The following is a 15,992-nucleotide window of genomic DNA, read 5'->3' as shown; positions in this document are numbered from 1 at the left end:
TATCTATGCAGAATTCCTTGGTGGAAGCTTCACAGGTGATGCTTAGCCACACCTTGTATGGTAATATTCTTTATCTTTGACAATATCATTCTCTCTTTCTCATTGTTTTGTTGAGCTAAGGAAGCAAGAATATTTCTTTTAAGTTGTTTCTGTCGATTTGCTAGTTTCATTATTTTGCACTTCATTTACACTAACGAAATTCCACTATTTAAGTACATGAAGTGGAAATAGTCATATGAATAATGTCTTTATAGCATCTCTTTGTTTATCGTTTTTTTTTTTTTTTTTTTTTTTTTTTTTGCCAATTGATTTTAAGAGATTTGAAAGTATCCTTATGACTGTAATTAGAGTCACCTTGCATTTTGTTTCATTCAATCACATCACGTTCTAGAATCTCAATCTGAATCTGAATCTGTTATTAATGTCCTCCGAATCTGAAACAGGTGCTGGTGTTCTTCTCCGCATAGAAAAGGCATTAGCTCAGTCTGGGGTGTCTAGGGAAGATGTTAATTACATCCACACCAGTCGGAGACCTCAAAGAGTATAATGCTCTTGTTCATTGTTTGGCAAGAATCCTGAGGTAGCCAAAATGCATAACATGTATTATCTGTTTTCTTTATATATCATGTATTGCCATGCTTGATAACATCTCTACTGTTTACAGTTGAGAGTAAACTCTACAGAATCCATGATTGGCGACCTACTAGGAGCAGCTGGTGCTGTAGAACCTGTTGCAGCAGTAAAGGTAACTTATTTGATGTTTTCACCTTGGAAGTACCGTATAATTTGAAGTCTTGTATGTAAAGACCAAATACAACTCAGTAATTTGAAATACCTGGAAGTACTTAGTACTGTATAATTTGAAGTCTTGTATGTTGTTTGCAAGCATTAAAGACCAAATACAAATTAGTAGCTGGTTCATTCATGACATCTGAGAAATTCAATTTTGATGACTACCTGGAATCAAAACTTCCAAGGGACTTTGGTGGGATGGAAAGGCTCGACATGTTCTTCCCATTTGACCCATGTCTGCTGATAAAAAGTGACAGGTTCGTATTAGCTTTGAATTGATCCTTCCAGTAGGAAGACTGGAGGAATTTCAATTGCTGAAAAATTAGATATTAGCTTGATGGCGTTAACTTTTTAGCATCTTGAGTCTTGTCAAGTAGCTGGCAGTTTGATCTAGTTATCGTTCAAATATTTTTTAAAATTTTCTTTGGGTTTTGATTGAGGTATCTTTCAACATATTTTGTTTTCCGTTTCACATGTCAATATGATCGTCTACCAATCTATGCATATGGAGTGTTTAGATCAACCCACTGCACATGTTTGGGGAACCTGGGAGGGTTCTGTAAGGTTTAAACTTTCTGGTTTCTTAAACCATAGAGGTGGCTGCAGTTTGTTGCATGGGCCTCTCTCAAATACTTTTTGTTTTTCTTCCTTTTTTGGTGTGTGTTTACTAGGAGAGTATATCTTGAGTTCTTGTATTCATCTGTAACTATTATGGTCACAAAAGACTACATTTTGAAAATCATACATTTCAAGTTTTACATGTATGGGGGAATTGTTGTACGTAGTATGTACTGATTTCTCTTTTTGGTTTCGTGCAGAATGAGTGTCTCGTGCTTGCTAGTTATTTGTTTCATGCCTGCCAAGTTTCTGTTAGTCTTTGTGGTTGCTGGCACACTGGAAAGATTGCGTGCAAATTTGAATCCCCATTCGCCTCTATTCTGTTATTACAATGACCTAACATTGAGACAAGGAAAGGAAAGCCCCAAGGAATTTGTTTAATGCAGTTGTCATATGTTACTCTGGTTCCAGGTTGGTGGATTGGTGTGTAAAATATGTCAAAATGCAGGATGATGAAATAAATCCACACGCTCATAGGATATTTTATTCTGGATATGCAGGTTATTATTATTATTTTTTAACTTAGAAATAATTTCTTCAAATTATAGTAATCAAATATTTCAGCTTTCATTATTAACAAGATGGCATGCAAAGAAAGATAATAAACTTATGTTTATAAACTAAATTTCATATTGAAATATGTTTTTGTTTTTTTTATGTCTAGGGAAGAAAAGAAATGTTTATGCAATGGAAGTATAAACATTTAGATGATAATGAGTGTATCGTGGAGCACAGATTGTGTCATGCTGTCTGTATACGTAAGTTTTTTTTTTTTTTGGTTAGTTGCTTTATTTTATTCCTGTACCATGCTTAGGTTGCTTATATTTTGTCATATCTTTTGCAATAGCAAATTAACTTGTCTCTTTTTTTTCTTTTTTTTTTGGTGAACAGCAAATTAACTTTAACTATATGCAATCGGTGCAAAGCATTCCTATTAATGGTTATTTATTGGTCCAACAAGCCATCGTACGTGTAATTGCTGTGCTTCCGAATGAGATCAATGATGGATGATCCTCAGCTGAAGCCATGGCTTGTTCCTTTGCGTTTAGAGTCAATTTTGACTAATAAGTTTAGGTATTCTAGTATTCTCCTACTCTGTCTACTCTTTCTACTCTTTCATCGCATCGTTACGTTTTTATATTTCGTAGGCATAGTCCCTAATTTCAATCTTCATTTTGAAAGGTGTGTCTGCCTTCCATTGTATTGGAGTTTCTACGGCAAGCAAAAGCAGCTAGGTTATTCATGACAGCTGAGAAGTTCAATTTTGACGACTACCTGGAATCGATCAGCACTTTCAAGGGAATTTGGTGGGATTGAAATGGAAGGCTTGACATGTTCTTCGCATTTGACCCATGTCTGCTGAAATAAAAGTGACAGGTTTGTATTAGCTTTGAATTGGTTCTTTCAGTAGGAGATGCCTTTGATCTAAAATCACATATATAACATTCATAAACTCTGGTTGCATGCATGAAATGGATGGGAATCGTGATAATTTCAGAATGAATACACATTCCTTGAACATAAAATTTGTTACACCCAGCCCTTTTTGGGAAATAGATTTTAAATCCCTACATCAAAGTGTCTTGTTTGGTGATCTGTTCGCGTCCACATTTTTTTTGGGTGGTGTTATACAGTGTGAAAAAAGAAAACTTCCTTAACTGTAAGAATCAAATGTTTAAAGTTGTTTTGAATGCTATGCTGACACAATCTTTTTTTCTTTTCTTTTCTATATATAAAATTACATCCTGCCAAACTTCATATTTTCTGGTCAATGGTTCGACCTGCTTATGATGACGAAGATTCCAGTGATGAAGATGCCGACGACGCTCTTGCGGGTGACGGTGGAAATGCAGCGCTTGGAGGAACATCATTTTGATTTTGATGAATCCGACTCTGCATTGAACAAAATATCTATCACACCAAAAGATTCCTTGCATAGTAGGTTTGGTGGTGCAATAAACCAACCCATGCGAATGCCCTCAAGAATTAAACCGTTAAAAAGTCCGGCGTCTTTGTAAATTGAAAGTGTGTAACCCCAAACCCCCCCCCCCCCCCCCCCCTCTTTACTTTTATGGAAGATGCAAGCTGCCAAACTGTATTGGTTGTACAAACAGACTTTATGATGGCCTCAGAGGAATGTGGCAAGGTGATGATGAGTGAGATGCGTAGTTTTAGAATTATGTCTCTAGGTTTTTATCTAGAGATATTTAGTGATATACCCATTTCTAGCACTAATATTATAAATAAACCCTACACAATTGAATTCCTATAAAAAAACCCAAAAAAAACCCAAAAAATGATAGCTAGCCTTATTGAATTTAATATTGATTATTAAATTACTTTGATGCCCTATTGAGTGCTTTGGGTATTTTTATGAGATTTTGGGGTTGGGCTTGTTTTAAGAAATTGATGGCAGTTTTGTAATTTATAAGAAGTTAAAAGCTTTTTTGTTATGTTGTAAATGGATTTTGGGTGTGTTTCTAAAGTCCATTTTATATAGGGTATTTTTATAATTTGGGCCCCCATATTGGGTATAATAGTGAATCTCCCTTTTATCTATCTATTTATTTTGGGTATTTTGTAGGGGTTTATGGAGCCTTGCTTTCCCTTCTCTCCATGAACTTAATTAAAACATGTATTTGGACAATATGCCTCCTGATGAGCTTGATTTTAGGTTCTTATGGAATTTTTTGTTCCCTTTTGAACTGCTGGAAAATTGGTCGATGCAGTAATTAACCTAGTTGAATATTGGATTATAGCCAGCCTTTTATTGGGACCCAACTTTTTCATGAGTTCACGTAATCTTTTAATACATTTTATTATAGATTTCAATGTTAGTCTTAAACAAATTGATATGTTTTTTTTAAGAAATCTGAGAAAAAGCTAAAAAAAAATTAATTTCTTGCTTTCTAGCATTTTAATTAATTTGTCCCATTCTTATAGTTCCTGCACATGCTAATGATTCTGGGACTTCTAGTTGAATTTATGGAGCATATATATTGTCTTGTATAAGATCTCAAGTGAAAGATTTATAGTATTTTCTTTAATTTTTATTTAATTTAAGAGCCGAAAGTTTATGTAATCTACACTTCTAAGATATTTGGGTTGTCTATTCGATTCAAGTATTAGATTTTGACTCAAATTGTCCGTCCATACCAATTCTTCTAAATGCCGCCCGGGTTGATTTTTTTTTGGGCTTTGACCCAGCTTGATTTTCATGTAGCGATGCTATTGCTATTGAGCATCTCACCGATGCACATGATATTCATAATGAGTATCTGCGATATCACGTTATCAAAGGTTCAAATTCAAGATAATATTACATTTTGAGATGTAAAATTATTGTACAATTACAACCTTAAAAATAAACCTATACCAAACCAATTCTACAACAATAAAAACACATGAAAAACTAGTCAAAAATTCAAATAACGACATTAAAAACATTAAATTAATATAACCAAATAAAACGATGATTGGTTGATAATCAAAAACTGAAAACACGTTAGTTTCATTTCATAAATGTGTGGAACCAAGTATTTGGTGGTGGTGCTTCACCTACTTTTCCTCTTGCTGCCTCCTTTCTTCTGAACCCTACTTTTATTCTTAAACTTCAAGCCTTTGGTGGAGAGAATACTTGAGACACTCTTCCCTTCCAGCCTCTTTGTCATCTTCACCACACTCGATATCCCTTTTCTTGCAGCTGCCCTATGCTCTGGCCTACGGCTCATCATCTTCCGATCAAGTGGCCAATACGCATACGGTTCGAGCTTGTCCTTCCTCTTCAAATCCCCACCAGCCTTCTTGCTGCCGTACTCTTTGCCGGTGGTAGCCCACCCTGACTCCGATGTCTTCCTCCGCTTCTGTGTTTTCTTTGAGTTTGCAGACAAGTAACTGCCCGATTCACTTCTTGCATCTGAATCAGGTTCGGATGGCTTTTTCTTGTACGATTCTGCTTCGTCACGAATTATTAAGCGCCCATCAGAGTCTATCTCTGGCCCATCATCCCACTCCATTTTTCGCTTTAAATTCTCAAATGATCTAAGCGCTGACCTTGTTCTCTGCCGGTCAAGCAAGTCAAGTGGCTCATCTTCTAGTTGATCAAGCAAGTTCTTATTTGTTCTTCTGTATTACAAACAATTGTGTTCATATATTTTGGGCATGGGATGATGAACTTCATAGAAAATGGCAAACAAAACCACCAACCAATTATGAACATGAAATACAACATACCGTAATGAGGATGCTTTGGATTTTAGCTGCGAAGAAGCCTTGCCACGTCTGCCCGCAACTGTTTTGGCATCCATATAATCTGTATCACTATTCTCAGTTTCTTCATCATCAAAATCAGAAAATACTTTCTTATGATTCCACCTGCTCAGCCTGAAAAGAAGATAGAAAGTAACAGAACATTACGAAACATAGCCAAAGAGAAGTTGAATTGAGCTATGGTAGTCACAAAACTATAGAGATTATACAACATAAAGTTATCACGAAATGGAAAAGTTACAAAACATGGACAAAATAATGCGTGCACGGGTGGGGGTTCTGACGTTGCTCAACTCTCTCAGAATGAGACGTAAAAGTTTCACATAAAAATTGTCTGGAATGGATCCACACAGCAACATGTTTTCAGATTAACATTGTGAGCTAAGTTACTAATCAACACCTGAAGAGTAAATCTACACCTAAAGAGTGCTTTAGAGTATCCAGGATTCAAACAGGATGGGAAGAAACCTCAAAGTCGATGAAATTGAAATTAGAATCTTAAATATATTTAGTATAGAATTTAATCATATAAGCGTCATGGGTAAATACATAGACGTGTGTACAATAAGACGTAAATATGCACACGTATATTTTTATCAAGCATTTATTAATTTTATAATTATGAAAGAGTGAGACCTGGATGCAGTTGCTTTGGAAACTTGAGATCTAGCTTCCTCCGAGTTAGAACCCAGTTTCCACTCTTTCCGTTCCTTGATCTGTGTTCAATAAATAAATGAAAAAGGAAGATCAGAAAAGAAAAAAAAAAGTGAGCACCCTGAAAATTTTCATTCTACCAAGACGTGTCAACAGATGTGTCAACAGACCTTCCGTATGTTGTTAAGTAGTTTTATATGTTCTTGAGGCACCACAGCCTTAACAGCATCAAGCCCACATTTCCTGACTAGCATTTCTAGAAGAAGCTTAACCTGAGATCAATTCAGGTTTGACCAACAAGTGATAAGAATTTGGGCAAGTTATCAAACCAACTGAACTGAATGTTGAAATTTAGTCGCAAGAAGGAAACAACCTTGGCTTTGAAGTGGGTTTTAGTAGCATCTTGCCACTTCAGCAAGCCTTCCACCAAGCTTTTCAAGTGCAATTGCAACCCCTCGGTTTGTGATTTGGCCACTAATACCTTCAACAAACCTAAATTAGCCTGCAATAAGAACGCCAAACTAAGAATAAAAATAAATGAAAATATTTATGTAAGATCAATTGAAATAACAAATCACACAATGATTTATCAAGCAGTGAACTCAAACTAATTAATTGGCTCCAAAAAGCTGATCTAAAAGTGAGGGGACCATACTTTAATTATTTCTTTGTTCTTTCTCTGGAGGAGGAGAAATGTGGACGGAAGCAAATTGCTAGCGGTTGAAACAAGATCAGAAAACTCATAAGCCAACCGAGCTAAGGCCTTCATTGCAGCACTGATCATATGAGGAGTTTCACCAGCTAGGCCCCCAGCTACCTGTGACCATGAGATCAGCTTAGAATTGCTACACATTTATATATCAATTTCTACTCTGGTCCACAGAAGACCAATTAAAGATGATTGAATCAGTCATAATCAAAAGGAGGAAGACGGCAAAAGAGGTGGCTCCACACAGAATTCTAAAGTATGGACTTCTAATCAATAGACGCATCAGTAAATTGAGCAGTCTGAAACAATATTCAGTACCATGTAAAAAAATTCCAACAGGTCATCTCTCTTCCCGCCTTTCTCCTCATCACCATAAGCATGCCCAATTTGGATAAGAATATCATAAGCTCTATTTCTTGTCTTTTTGTTAGCCTGCATTGAAACAAGATTCATTAACAATTCATATAAACCATAAATTTCAGAAGCCGCGGCATGCAAGATCTTTTACCCCTTTAAGTGCAAAAAATTTTACCCGTCAGGAATATTAAGGCTACATGTTGCAGCTGATAAACCACTTTACCTCTTTAAGTGCAAGAACTATTTCTGTCAGGAATCTTATAATGTCATCCCGCCTCTGCTTTGTGTCGCTCTACAAAACGATTTAAGTTCTTAGACATTGAATGGCATACGTGTATGAAACTTGAACCTAAACTTTGTTCCTAACAAGTGAAAATTAAACCTACAAGGAATCAATCTTAGATTAATTGAAAATTGAGGTATCGTTTATTTATGGATACCTTTAAAACATGGGCTACTAGGAGGTACAAGCAGTCAAGTCTGTGCCGTTTAGCTGAAGAATGGCAGGGCTGCACTTCAATCATAATGTCAACCAATTCATCGAGCTTCGATGATTTTGACGATTCAGGCAATTCCTTGAGCTTCGATGAATTTGATGATTCAGGCAATTCCTTGAGCTTCGATGAATTCGATGATTCAGGCAATTCCTTGAGTTTCGAAGAATTCGATGAAAGAAACCTATCACAGTCCTGACCACACATTCAGAAAAGAGAACCATTAGGAAGAAAACCAAAGAACACCAACATAACATGGGTAGGTGACAGTAAATCAATTACAACCAGTAAATCATATTTTCCCATAGTTTCCACTGACAGATGATGACAATTCAGGTCACAGTATGGAAGCATTATTATAGATAATCCATAACATTCAAAGCATACAAATTATTAACTTTTGCATACCCTGAGAATGATTGAAAGAACTTTATATGCCTTCTTTTGTATCAAACCTTCATCATCCTGAAGTCAGGAAGGCCTTAGTTAGTGCAACCTTTCCTTTTTCAAGCATTGCAAGATCCCGTAGAAACAAACAAAATAGCCAGACGGAAGAGAAAGACTTTAAAACCTGTAATGCACTCTTTATTTCTCCGAAAAGAACATTAATCTCATCAGCATTTAAACCAGGTAAAAGTGAAACTGTCAAGTCAAATAGTTGTGCCCTGCAGTTAAGATGGAAGAATTAATGTAATGTCAGATGTTCCGCAAAGAGAGAGACGTAATAATTAAATTACAAAAGTCAAGAATTAAACAAAATAAACGAAAAAAATAAAAGTGTTGATATACCGCTTGGAATTACAATCTCTATAACTTTGTGCTTTCCTAGCCCTTTTAATAACCATTAAAAGCTTCAGCATTGTACTTTGGAAAAGCGCTGATACAGCTTCTGTATCTGCTATTGAAGCAAACTCACCAATTGTGGACTGTAAACGGTGCAAACATAATTATTGTCAACTTCACAAAAATTGATGCCACATTAACAAGTACAAACATATATCAAAGATAAAGGTCTATTTTCAAGTAAAAATTGCTATTAAAAAAGATGATAATGTTAGGGGAAGCAAAGGGAAAAAAGAGATGCAAATTTATTTAAAACGTCAAAGAAAAGTCAAAATAAAGAAAAAAGTGACTGAAAAGGTGATACGATAAAAAGGGACTGGAGCTAATATAGTGAGTCTGTGACGACCCATTTTGTTCCTTTGTCTTTGTCGCTCAATTATGTTGAAGTACTTCAAAACGTCCACTACCAGGTACTAGTACATTGGATAAATGGACAACACCCCTCCTCTCTTTCTCGCATAAAATATTGTGTCATGAATATTTTCTTACTTTTCAGTTTGAATGACGATATACATGATTCATATGGAGCTGTATTGGTTACAGTCCAGTAGCAAACTCACAAAATCATGACTATTTTAAAATCCATGCCAATTTGGCATTCTTGTCAAGCATTTTTCAGGACTAGCACTATCAGACATATAACCTCAGTATGCTTAAGTACCTGCAAACAGCCCGCATCATCTTTTGTGGTATTCAAGAAGACACCTGATAGAACAAGCAGTAACTTGCAAGCAGATGACTTGAGCACGCTCAAGTTGTCTGCTGTAACCTGAGGGGTATAATTAGCAACAGCTCTGTGTCTGGCACTACCTACTTCACTATCAGACAGATCATTCACTTCTCCAACAATTTTCTTATTTTGTTGAACAAGAATCTGCAAGCTCAAGCATATTATTCCGCGAATCTCAGGTTCATCCTGAAGGGCACTGCACAAGGCTTGTTCTAGATCGTTGAAACTTTCAGCAGTATCAGAAGCGTAGTTGCAAAATGAAGGTAATAACGACCACAAAGCATGTACAAATGCGTCCGTGCTCCTTGATGAAAAAATACGTCCTTGTGACTCGAGCTGCCAAGTATAAGACGTAAATAAAAAATTCCATCTGAAATAAACAACTAGCATTCCATCAGTAACTGTTGAATACCTCTCTGGATTTGTCCTTCATCGTTTGAACCATACCCAAAATTGACTCTGTAAAGAAGCTCAAACGTGCACCAATAGTATACTGCTTCAGTATCGGAAAGAGCCAAACATTCACCTGACTTGGGTCTTCAGCCTCCAAATTAAGAGGTAGAAGACCTAAAAATGTTTCAGGTCCCATTGCAACAAGAGCCGATCCAAGGCATTCATGCAACTATAATAAACTCATTATATTAGTAAGCGTAATTGAGAGTAAACAAAGACGAAACGACACAAGAAGCTTCCAAATAATCTTTAAAAAATAATAAAAAGAAATGAGTTTTACTTGCAACCAAAAAACTTAGTTAATGCTTAATAGCAGACCTAGTTATGATATGAAATTTACAACTATACCTATAGATACTTCCATCTAAGGTTATATATAGAGTTTTGCTCTAATGCGGACGTCCGCATTTTGTTATACTACGGTTGTCCACAAATTTGCCAATATATATGTATATACAAGTAAAAACACACCTGCCGCCAGATCACCTTCACCTTGGCAGATGTGTGGGGCCCTCCAAAAAGTATCCCAAATGTGGGAATATGGAGATGCAGAAGAAGAAGCAGCACCATTGGTTGCTCTCAAGGCTCTTGCAACGTGTTAAGCACTTTGTACTGTAAACTGCCATTTTTAATCAATGAATTCAACAGCTTTCTAGTACTAATTGGAATTGCACGAATCAAATCCACCTCTTCTGCAATATATATATATATATATATATTAATGCATTTGCAATATTAGACCAGAAATCCTGATCAAAGCAATGCAACAGAAACAGGGCTCTCCTCATCAAAATTATTCTGACGGCTGCAAATTATACAGTATGAGGAATTATAGCTTTTGTTTTCCTTTCCTATTTTAGCATTGGATGGCCAGAAGACCCAATAAATAATAAATTACTACAATCCAGAATGTAAAAGACAGTATAAGACCATCAAACTGTACAGTCAACAAACTAGTACACAGTCACAATTGCCAAACAACAAAGATAGCCATGGAGCAAATATACAGATCCATAAGGTAACGACAAGTAACAGCACCCTTCATCTCTTAAAACTGAATAACATGAAACAGACCTGTTTCCTGAAAGGGAAATCTTCATTGGATAACTTCGCCATCTCTTCCAAAATCTTGAGCGCACCCCTCATGAAATAAGAAGAATATACCCCTGTATGATAACAGCTATTAAACCTCTTAAATGAAATGTAGAGTGCATGGTAAGTGAAAAAAAATTCAGTTCAAAATGACAGCAAAACAGTCAGATACAGAAAAAGCAATACCTAATTTATCGAACATTACTGAAACAACTTGGACTGCAAGGTCCCAGACACCAGCGTAGTGATAACCAAGCAAGCTTTCAATAGTAGCACAAACTTTTTCAATTATAGTTGGCCCAGACTTCCTTGCATCCAGATTTGCATTCATTACAATCTGGTCAACTCCCTGTTTGATCAAGCTTTCATCAATGCAAGCATGAATGAGAGTCTTAAATGTATGCACTGCTGCGTGTATGGCCTCTTCATGCTCAGATGCCAATACATCTGCCAAACTCAAAGAAAAAACACAACAGTAAATTTTGAGTCTTGCTTTCTAGAATGGAAGAGGAACAAACAGGAAATCAGGGGAAGTTTTTTTTTTTTTTTTTTTTTAATGTATCAGAAGGTAACATGTATACAACTAAAGTCAATAAAGGAGGAAAAAATTACAAACCTCTGAGTGCATTGAATACAATAGGGAGTTTAACTATGCATATCTGCCTATTGAGGGAATAAATTTTGGCCATTCCATTACCAAGCAAGCGAGCTGTGACTGTCATCCCATCGACAGATGTCTCATTTGTGGAGACAGAAAGAGCTAATGAGCATAACAGATCGAGCAACACTTCAGGAGAAACATCTGTAGATGGATTGAGACAAAGTATATTCAAACTATCTGTTATGCGCTTCGTAACAAGTGGTTGTTGCAGTGCCAAAAGAGTTTTGTAGTACTTGAGGACGGCAGTTTTGTACTTGATCGATATATGAAAAAGACACTCTTTCAAAGCATCCAAAACATACAAGACCTCCTGAGCTCCCTTGGGTCCTTCACCAGCATCTGCATTTGACCCACCGGCAAGCAGAAGAAACCTTTCAAATAAGTTAGTAACCCCTTCACTCGCAGGAGAGAGCAGCGGTGTTCCTTGAAAATTTTGCAGCACATCACGAAGACACAAACTTGATTGTCTTCTCACCTGTTTTGGGTGCAATTAGCATACAAATAACTAAATTATTGTAGACGTCTAAAACTCAATACAAAATTAAAAATTCAATACAAGAATTTAATAAAGTGTGAGCAATTGACCTTAGGGCGGGAATCGGTAATAAAGCTCAATAAGAAGCCATACACTGAAGACACATCAGACCAGTTGACACGGCATCTGATGATGAGCAGATGCGATATGCATTTCAATCCCGAGAGTGCGGCGCCCACCGTCAAAGACGAAGACCGCAGAACACGGGCCAAGAGCTCCAACAGGAACTCGGACTTCTTCACGAGAATTGCGGGCGACACTTTTCGAAAGACAATGGAGAGAAGTGTGAGGAGGGCGTCAATCACGTGAGCGGAAGGCTCGGCCTGGGAGGAGAGCCCGTCGAGAGAAGAGCACGTGAAGCCTAAGTAGGCGACGGGAGTCAAAGGGAGGTTCTCGTCTTTGAGCTCCTGAGTCATGGCGCCTATGGCTGCGCAGAGGTGGCGGTGGTCCTCGCGCGTGGAGTTGCTGAAGCGGGCGAGGATTGAGGCGCAGATGTCTTCGTCTTCGCTCAGGGTGAGAGTGTAGGCGTCGTCCATTTCGATGTCTGCCATGCTGGGCGGGGGCCGGGGGATTGGAGAGTTGCAGAAAAACCCTAGCTTCAAATAATTCAGGAGCGAGCTAGGGTTTATGGACAATGGTATTCAATTAGTAGAGGTGTCACACGGGCGTGCCGAGGCCATCCCATTTAAACTCGTGCTTTTAACATTTTCTTATCGTGACGGGCTGGTTCATTTAATTTATCAAGCAATGCTGTGTCGGTCCATTTAGTAAAATCATTGATCCTGGCCTGGCCCAAAGTCCGTGTCCACATTGAAACGGGCCGGGTCAGGCTCGTGCCATGCCCGTGCTTGTGCTCGTGCCATATTCGGGCCCAAGAACCAACCCATTAAATTTGAATTTTTTTAACTTGATTTATTTTTTTCACTAGATAATTCAAATTATAAACATTAAAAATATAATTAGAGGCAAGAAATGATGAACTATTTGAAAACATTAATCAATTAAACATCCAGATAATATGAAAGGGCGGAGGGCAAAAAGTGTCCAACACCACAAAGTCCACATCAACTTTTCATCTTTAAACAACTTATTATTTTATATGTGAAAAAATGTCTTACTTTGATTATAAGAGAAGTGTAATTAGATATCAAGTCTAATGTTGTTTAATTAATTTGTAGTTGATATGTTTAATTAATTAAGGACCCAAATAACTTCCCTAAAATGAAAGACATCAAATATATGTTTATGATTATATAAAATATATATATATATATATATAAACAATGACATTAGATGTCAAATTATTTGCATTTTGACTTTTGAGAAAGAAAAAAATGTTATGTGGGTCGGGCTTGAAGCTGGCTTGGGCTCGTGCCGTGCTTGGAGCGGGCTCGGGCCATGGGCCGGCCCAGTCCATTGGATCACATTTTTTGATCCCGGCCTAGCCCAAGTTTTTGTACCGTGCCCAAAACGGCCCGTTAATATTCGTGCTCGTGCCATGTCGTGCCTCATTTAAATGGGCTGGGCTCGGGACGTGTTGGGACAGCCCATCCCGTTTGACACCTCTATTCAATTAGGATTTTTTTTTTTTTTTTTATCAAAGAGAGATCCATAAAGAAGAAGATTGGACTTTAGTAATGTAACAAGTGTGACCTCATTAAAACCTTGCCTTTAAAAACCCCCAAATGGAGGAAAATTCGGTAAAGGAAAAAGAGTACCACTACATCACATCCAGTATAAAATTAAATTTAGTAAATAATTTGTCATTGGCCAAAACATTAGAAATCCATAAAGGATCATCCTCTAACCACACTTGAAAGTCCTGAGGCAGGAGCGCCTGCTTAGCCAATAAATGGGCAACCTGGTTACGCTCCCGAGGAGCAAAGTGACAAGAAATATGATCAAAACGATTAAAAAGGCCCCTGACTTCATCCACTAAAGCACCCTCCACTAACCAACTTTGCTCATAAGTTTGAAGATTCATAATAATCTCTTTGGCATCCATTTCCAAAATGACAGAACGATGTCCCATTTGACTGGCAATTTGTAATCTCATAATTGCTGCATAAAGTTTAGTAGCTTTAGGAGAAAACATGCCATGAAGACCTTTATAAGCAGCCAGCAGTAAATCACCCATACTATCTCGTATGACAATCCCCAAACCTCTAAAACCAATCAGCAAATTGACAGCACCATCCACATTTATCTTCACAAAATTACCGTTAGGTGGAGACCAATACCTCACAATATTAGAGGCTGGAGCATGAGAAGACATTAAAATAATAGCTCATTGATATTCCAAAACAAGTTTTCAGGTACGAGCCAACAGATTGTGTGTATTTATTAAGATAAATACAAACAAAATAAAATTCTAATGACATGTGGCGCTAAGCGAGAATGACACACGTCTGAACTAATGATGATGCATTAGTTAGGTGCTGCACTTTTCATTCTCTTCCATTTATTACTATTTTTTTAATGCTTTAAGTTTTAAAAATCATAATAAATTTATTAAAAAGCTCAAAAATACCCCAAAAAATCCTACGAACTCCTTGTGATATTTTCTACATGTTTTAAGATTTAAAATATAATTTTGACTTATAAAAAAAATTAAATAATTTTTCAAAGTCAAGTTTGTATAACACCAAGTGTAAATATCATTACCCTTTATCAATACAACTCTTTCTCCAATTATTAATTCAAATTTTTCGAACTCAAATTTGTTTCACGCTTCATAGTCAAAGATAATGTCGCACGGAGTTTGTAGAAATTTTCTGTGAATTTTTTTTGATTTTTTAATCATTTTTTGTGTATTTATTAAGATATAAACGAACAAAATTAAACTCTAATAACACGTGATGCTACACGAGAATGACACACGTCTGAAGTACTGATAATGCACTAGTCATTTGTCATTCTCTTCAATTGATTACAGTTTTTTAATGTTTTAACTTCCAAAAATCATAATAAATTTATTAAAAAGCATAAAAATACCCCAAAAAATCCTACGAACTCGTTGGGACATTTTCTACATGTTTTGAGATTTAAAATAAAATTTTGACTTATAAAAAAATAAAATAATTTCTCACAGTCAAGTTCGTATAACACCAAGTGTAAAGATCATTATCCTTTATCACTACAACTCTTTCTCCAATTGTTACTTCAAATTTCCCAAACTCAAATTTGAACTTTCACAATTCATAGTCAAAGATCTCGCAAGGAGTTTGTAGAAATTTTCTGTGTATTTTTCTGATTTTTTTAGTCATTTTTTGTGTATTTACTAAGATAAATACACACAAAATGAAACTCTAATGACACGTGGAGCTACACGAGAATGATATACGTCTGAAGTACTGACGATGCAATAGTCAGATGCTGCCGCTTGTCATTCTCTTCAATTTGTTACAATTTTTCTATGGTTTAACTTCCAAAAATCATAATAAATTTATTCAAAAGCAGAAAAATACCCCAAAAAATCCTATGAACTTCTTGTGACATTTTCTACATGTTTCGAGATTTAAAATATAATTTTGACTTATAAAAAAATCAAATATTTTCTCAAAGTCAAGTTTGTATAACACCAAGTGTAAAGATCATTACCCTTTATCACTACAACACTTCCTCCAATTGTTACTTCAAATTTGCCAAACCCAAATTCGAACTTTCCATGCTTCATCATATCAAAGATAATGTTGTAACCCTTTATCACTACAACACTTCCTCCAATTGTTACTTCAAATTTGCCAAACCCAAATTCGAACTTTCCATGCTTCATCATATCAAAG

The 15,992-nt window shown here is 36.4% G+C and overlaps 1 protein-coding gene and 1 long non-coding RNA gene across 5 annotated transcripts; one reads left to right on the top strand and one right to left on the bottom strand.

Annotated features, from left to right (window-relative positions):
* LOC117632274 lies at nucleotides 1–3,448 on the top strand. Of its 3 annotated transcripts, XR_004586449.1 has the most exons (9): nucleotides 1–60; nucleotides 444–580; nucleotides 665–745; nucleotides 978–1,049; nucleotides 1,611–1,910; nucleotides 2,075–2,168; nucleotides 2,302–2,484; nucleotides 2,593–2,787; nucleotides 3,210–3,448. It is a non-coding gene; the product is annotated as an uncharacterized LOC117632274 (long non-coding RNA). The 3 variants fall into 3 exon arrangements; XR_004586448.1 differs by having other exon boundaries at nucleotides 665–1,049; nucleotides 1,611–1,821; XR_004586447.1 differs by having other exon boundaries at nucleotides 665–1,049.
* Nucleotides 3,449–4,717: 1,269 nt separating this feature from the next.
* On the bottom strand, nucleotides 4,718–12,839 carry LOC117631848 (RRP12-like protein). 2 transcript variants are annotated; one of them, XM_034365172.1, is made up of 18 exons: nucleotides 12,258–12,839; nucleotides 11,628–12,147; nucleotides 11,198–11,458; nucleotides 10,994–11,085; nucleotides 9,879–10,088; nucleotides 9,398–9,802; nucleotides 8,683–8,819; nucleotides 8,465–8,558; nucleotides 8,302–8,358; nucleotides 7,840–8,088; nucleotides 7,623–7,691; nucleotides 7,361–7,474; nucleotides 6,989–7,150; nucleotides 6,707–6,835; nucleotides 6,504–6,605; nucleotides 6,316–6,395; nucleotides 5,644–5,793; nucleotides 4,718–5,535 (listed from the first exon to the last, which is right to left on the bottom strand). In XM_034365172.1, the coding sequence occupies exons 1-18, from the start codon at nucleotides 12,756–12,758 to the stop codon at nucleotides 4,965–4,967; spliced, it is 3,903 nt and encodes a 1,300-aa protein (XP_034221063.1). In that variant the 5' UTR covers nucleotides 12,759–12,839; the 3' UTR covers nucleotides 4,718–4,964. The 2 variants fall into 2 exon arrangements, with proteins under 2 accessions (XP_034221063.1, XP_034221064.1); XM_034365173.1 differs by lacking the exons at nucleotides 9,398–9,802; nucleotides 9,879–10,088.
* Nucleotides 12,840–15,992: the final 3,153 nt, after the last annotated feature.

Source organism: Prunus dulcis, chromosome 6 (genome assembly GCF_902201215.1).
Source record: "Prunus dulcis chromosome 6, ALMONDv2, whole genome shotgun sequence".
Classification (NCBI taxonomy): domain Eukaryota; kingdom Viridiplantae; phylum Streptophyta; class Magnoliopsida; order Rosales; family Rosaceae; genus Prunus; species Prunus dulcis.
The sequence above is the reverse complement of the archived record's forward strand: the minus strand, read 5'-3'. Positions and strand labels throughout refer to the sequence as shown.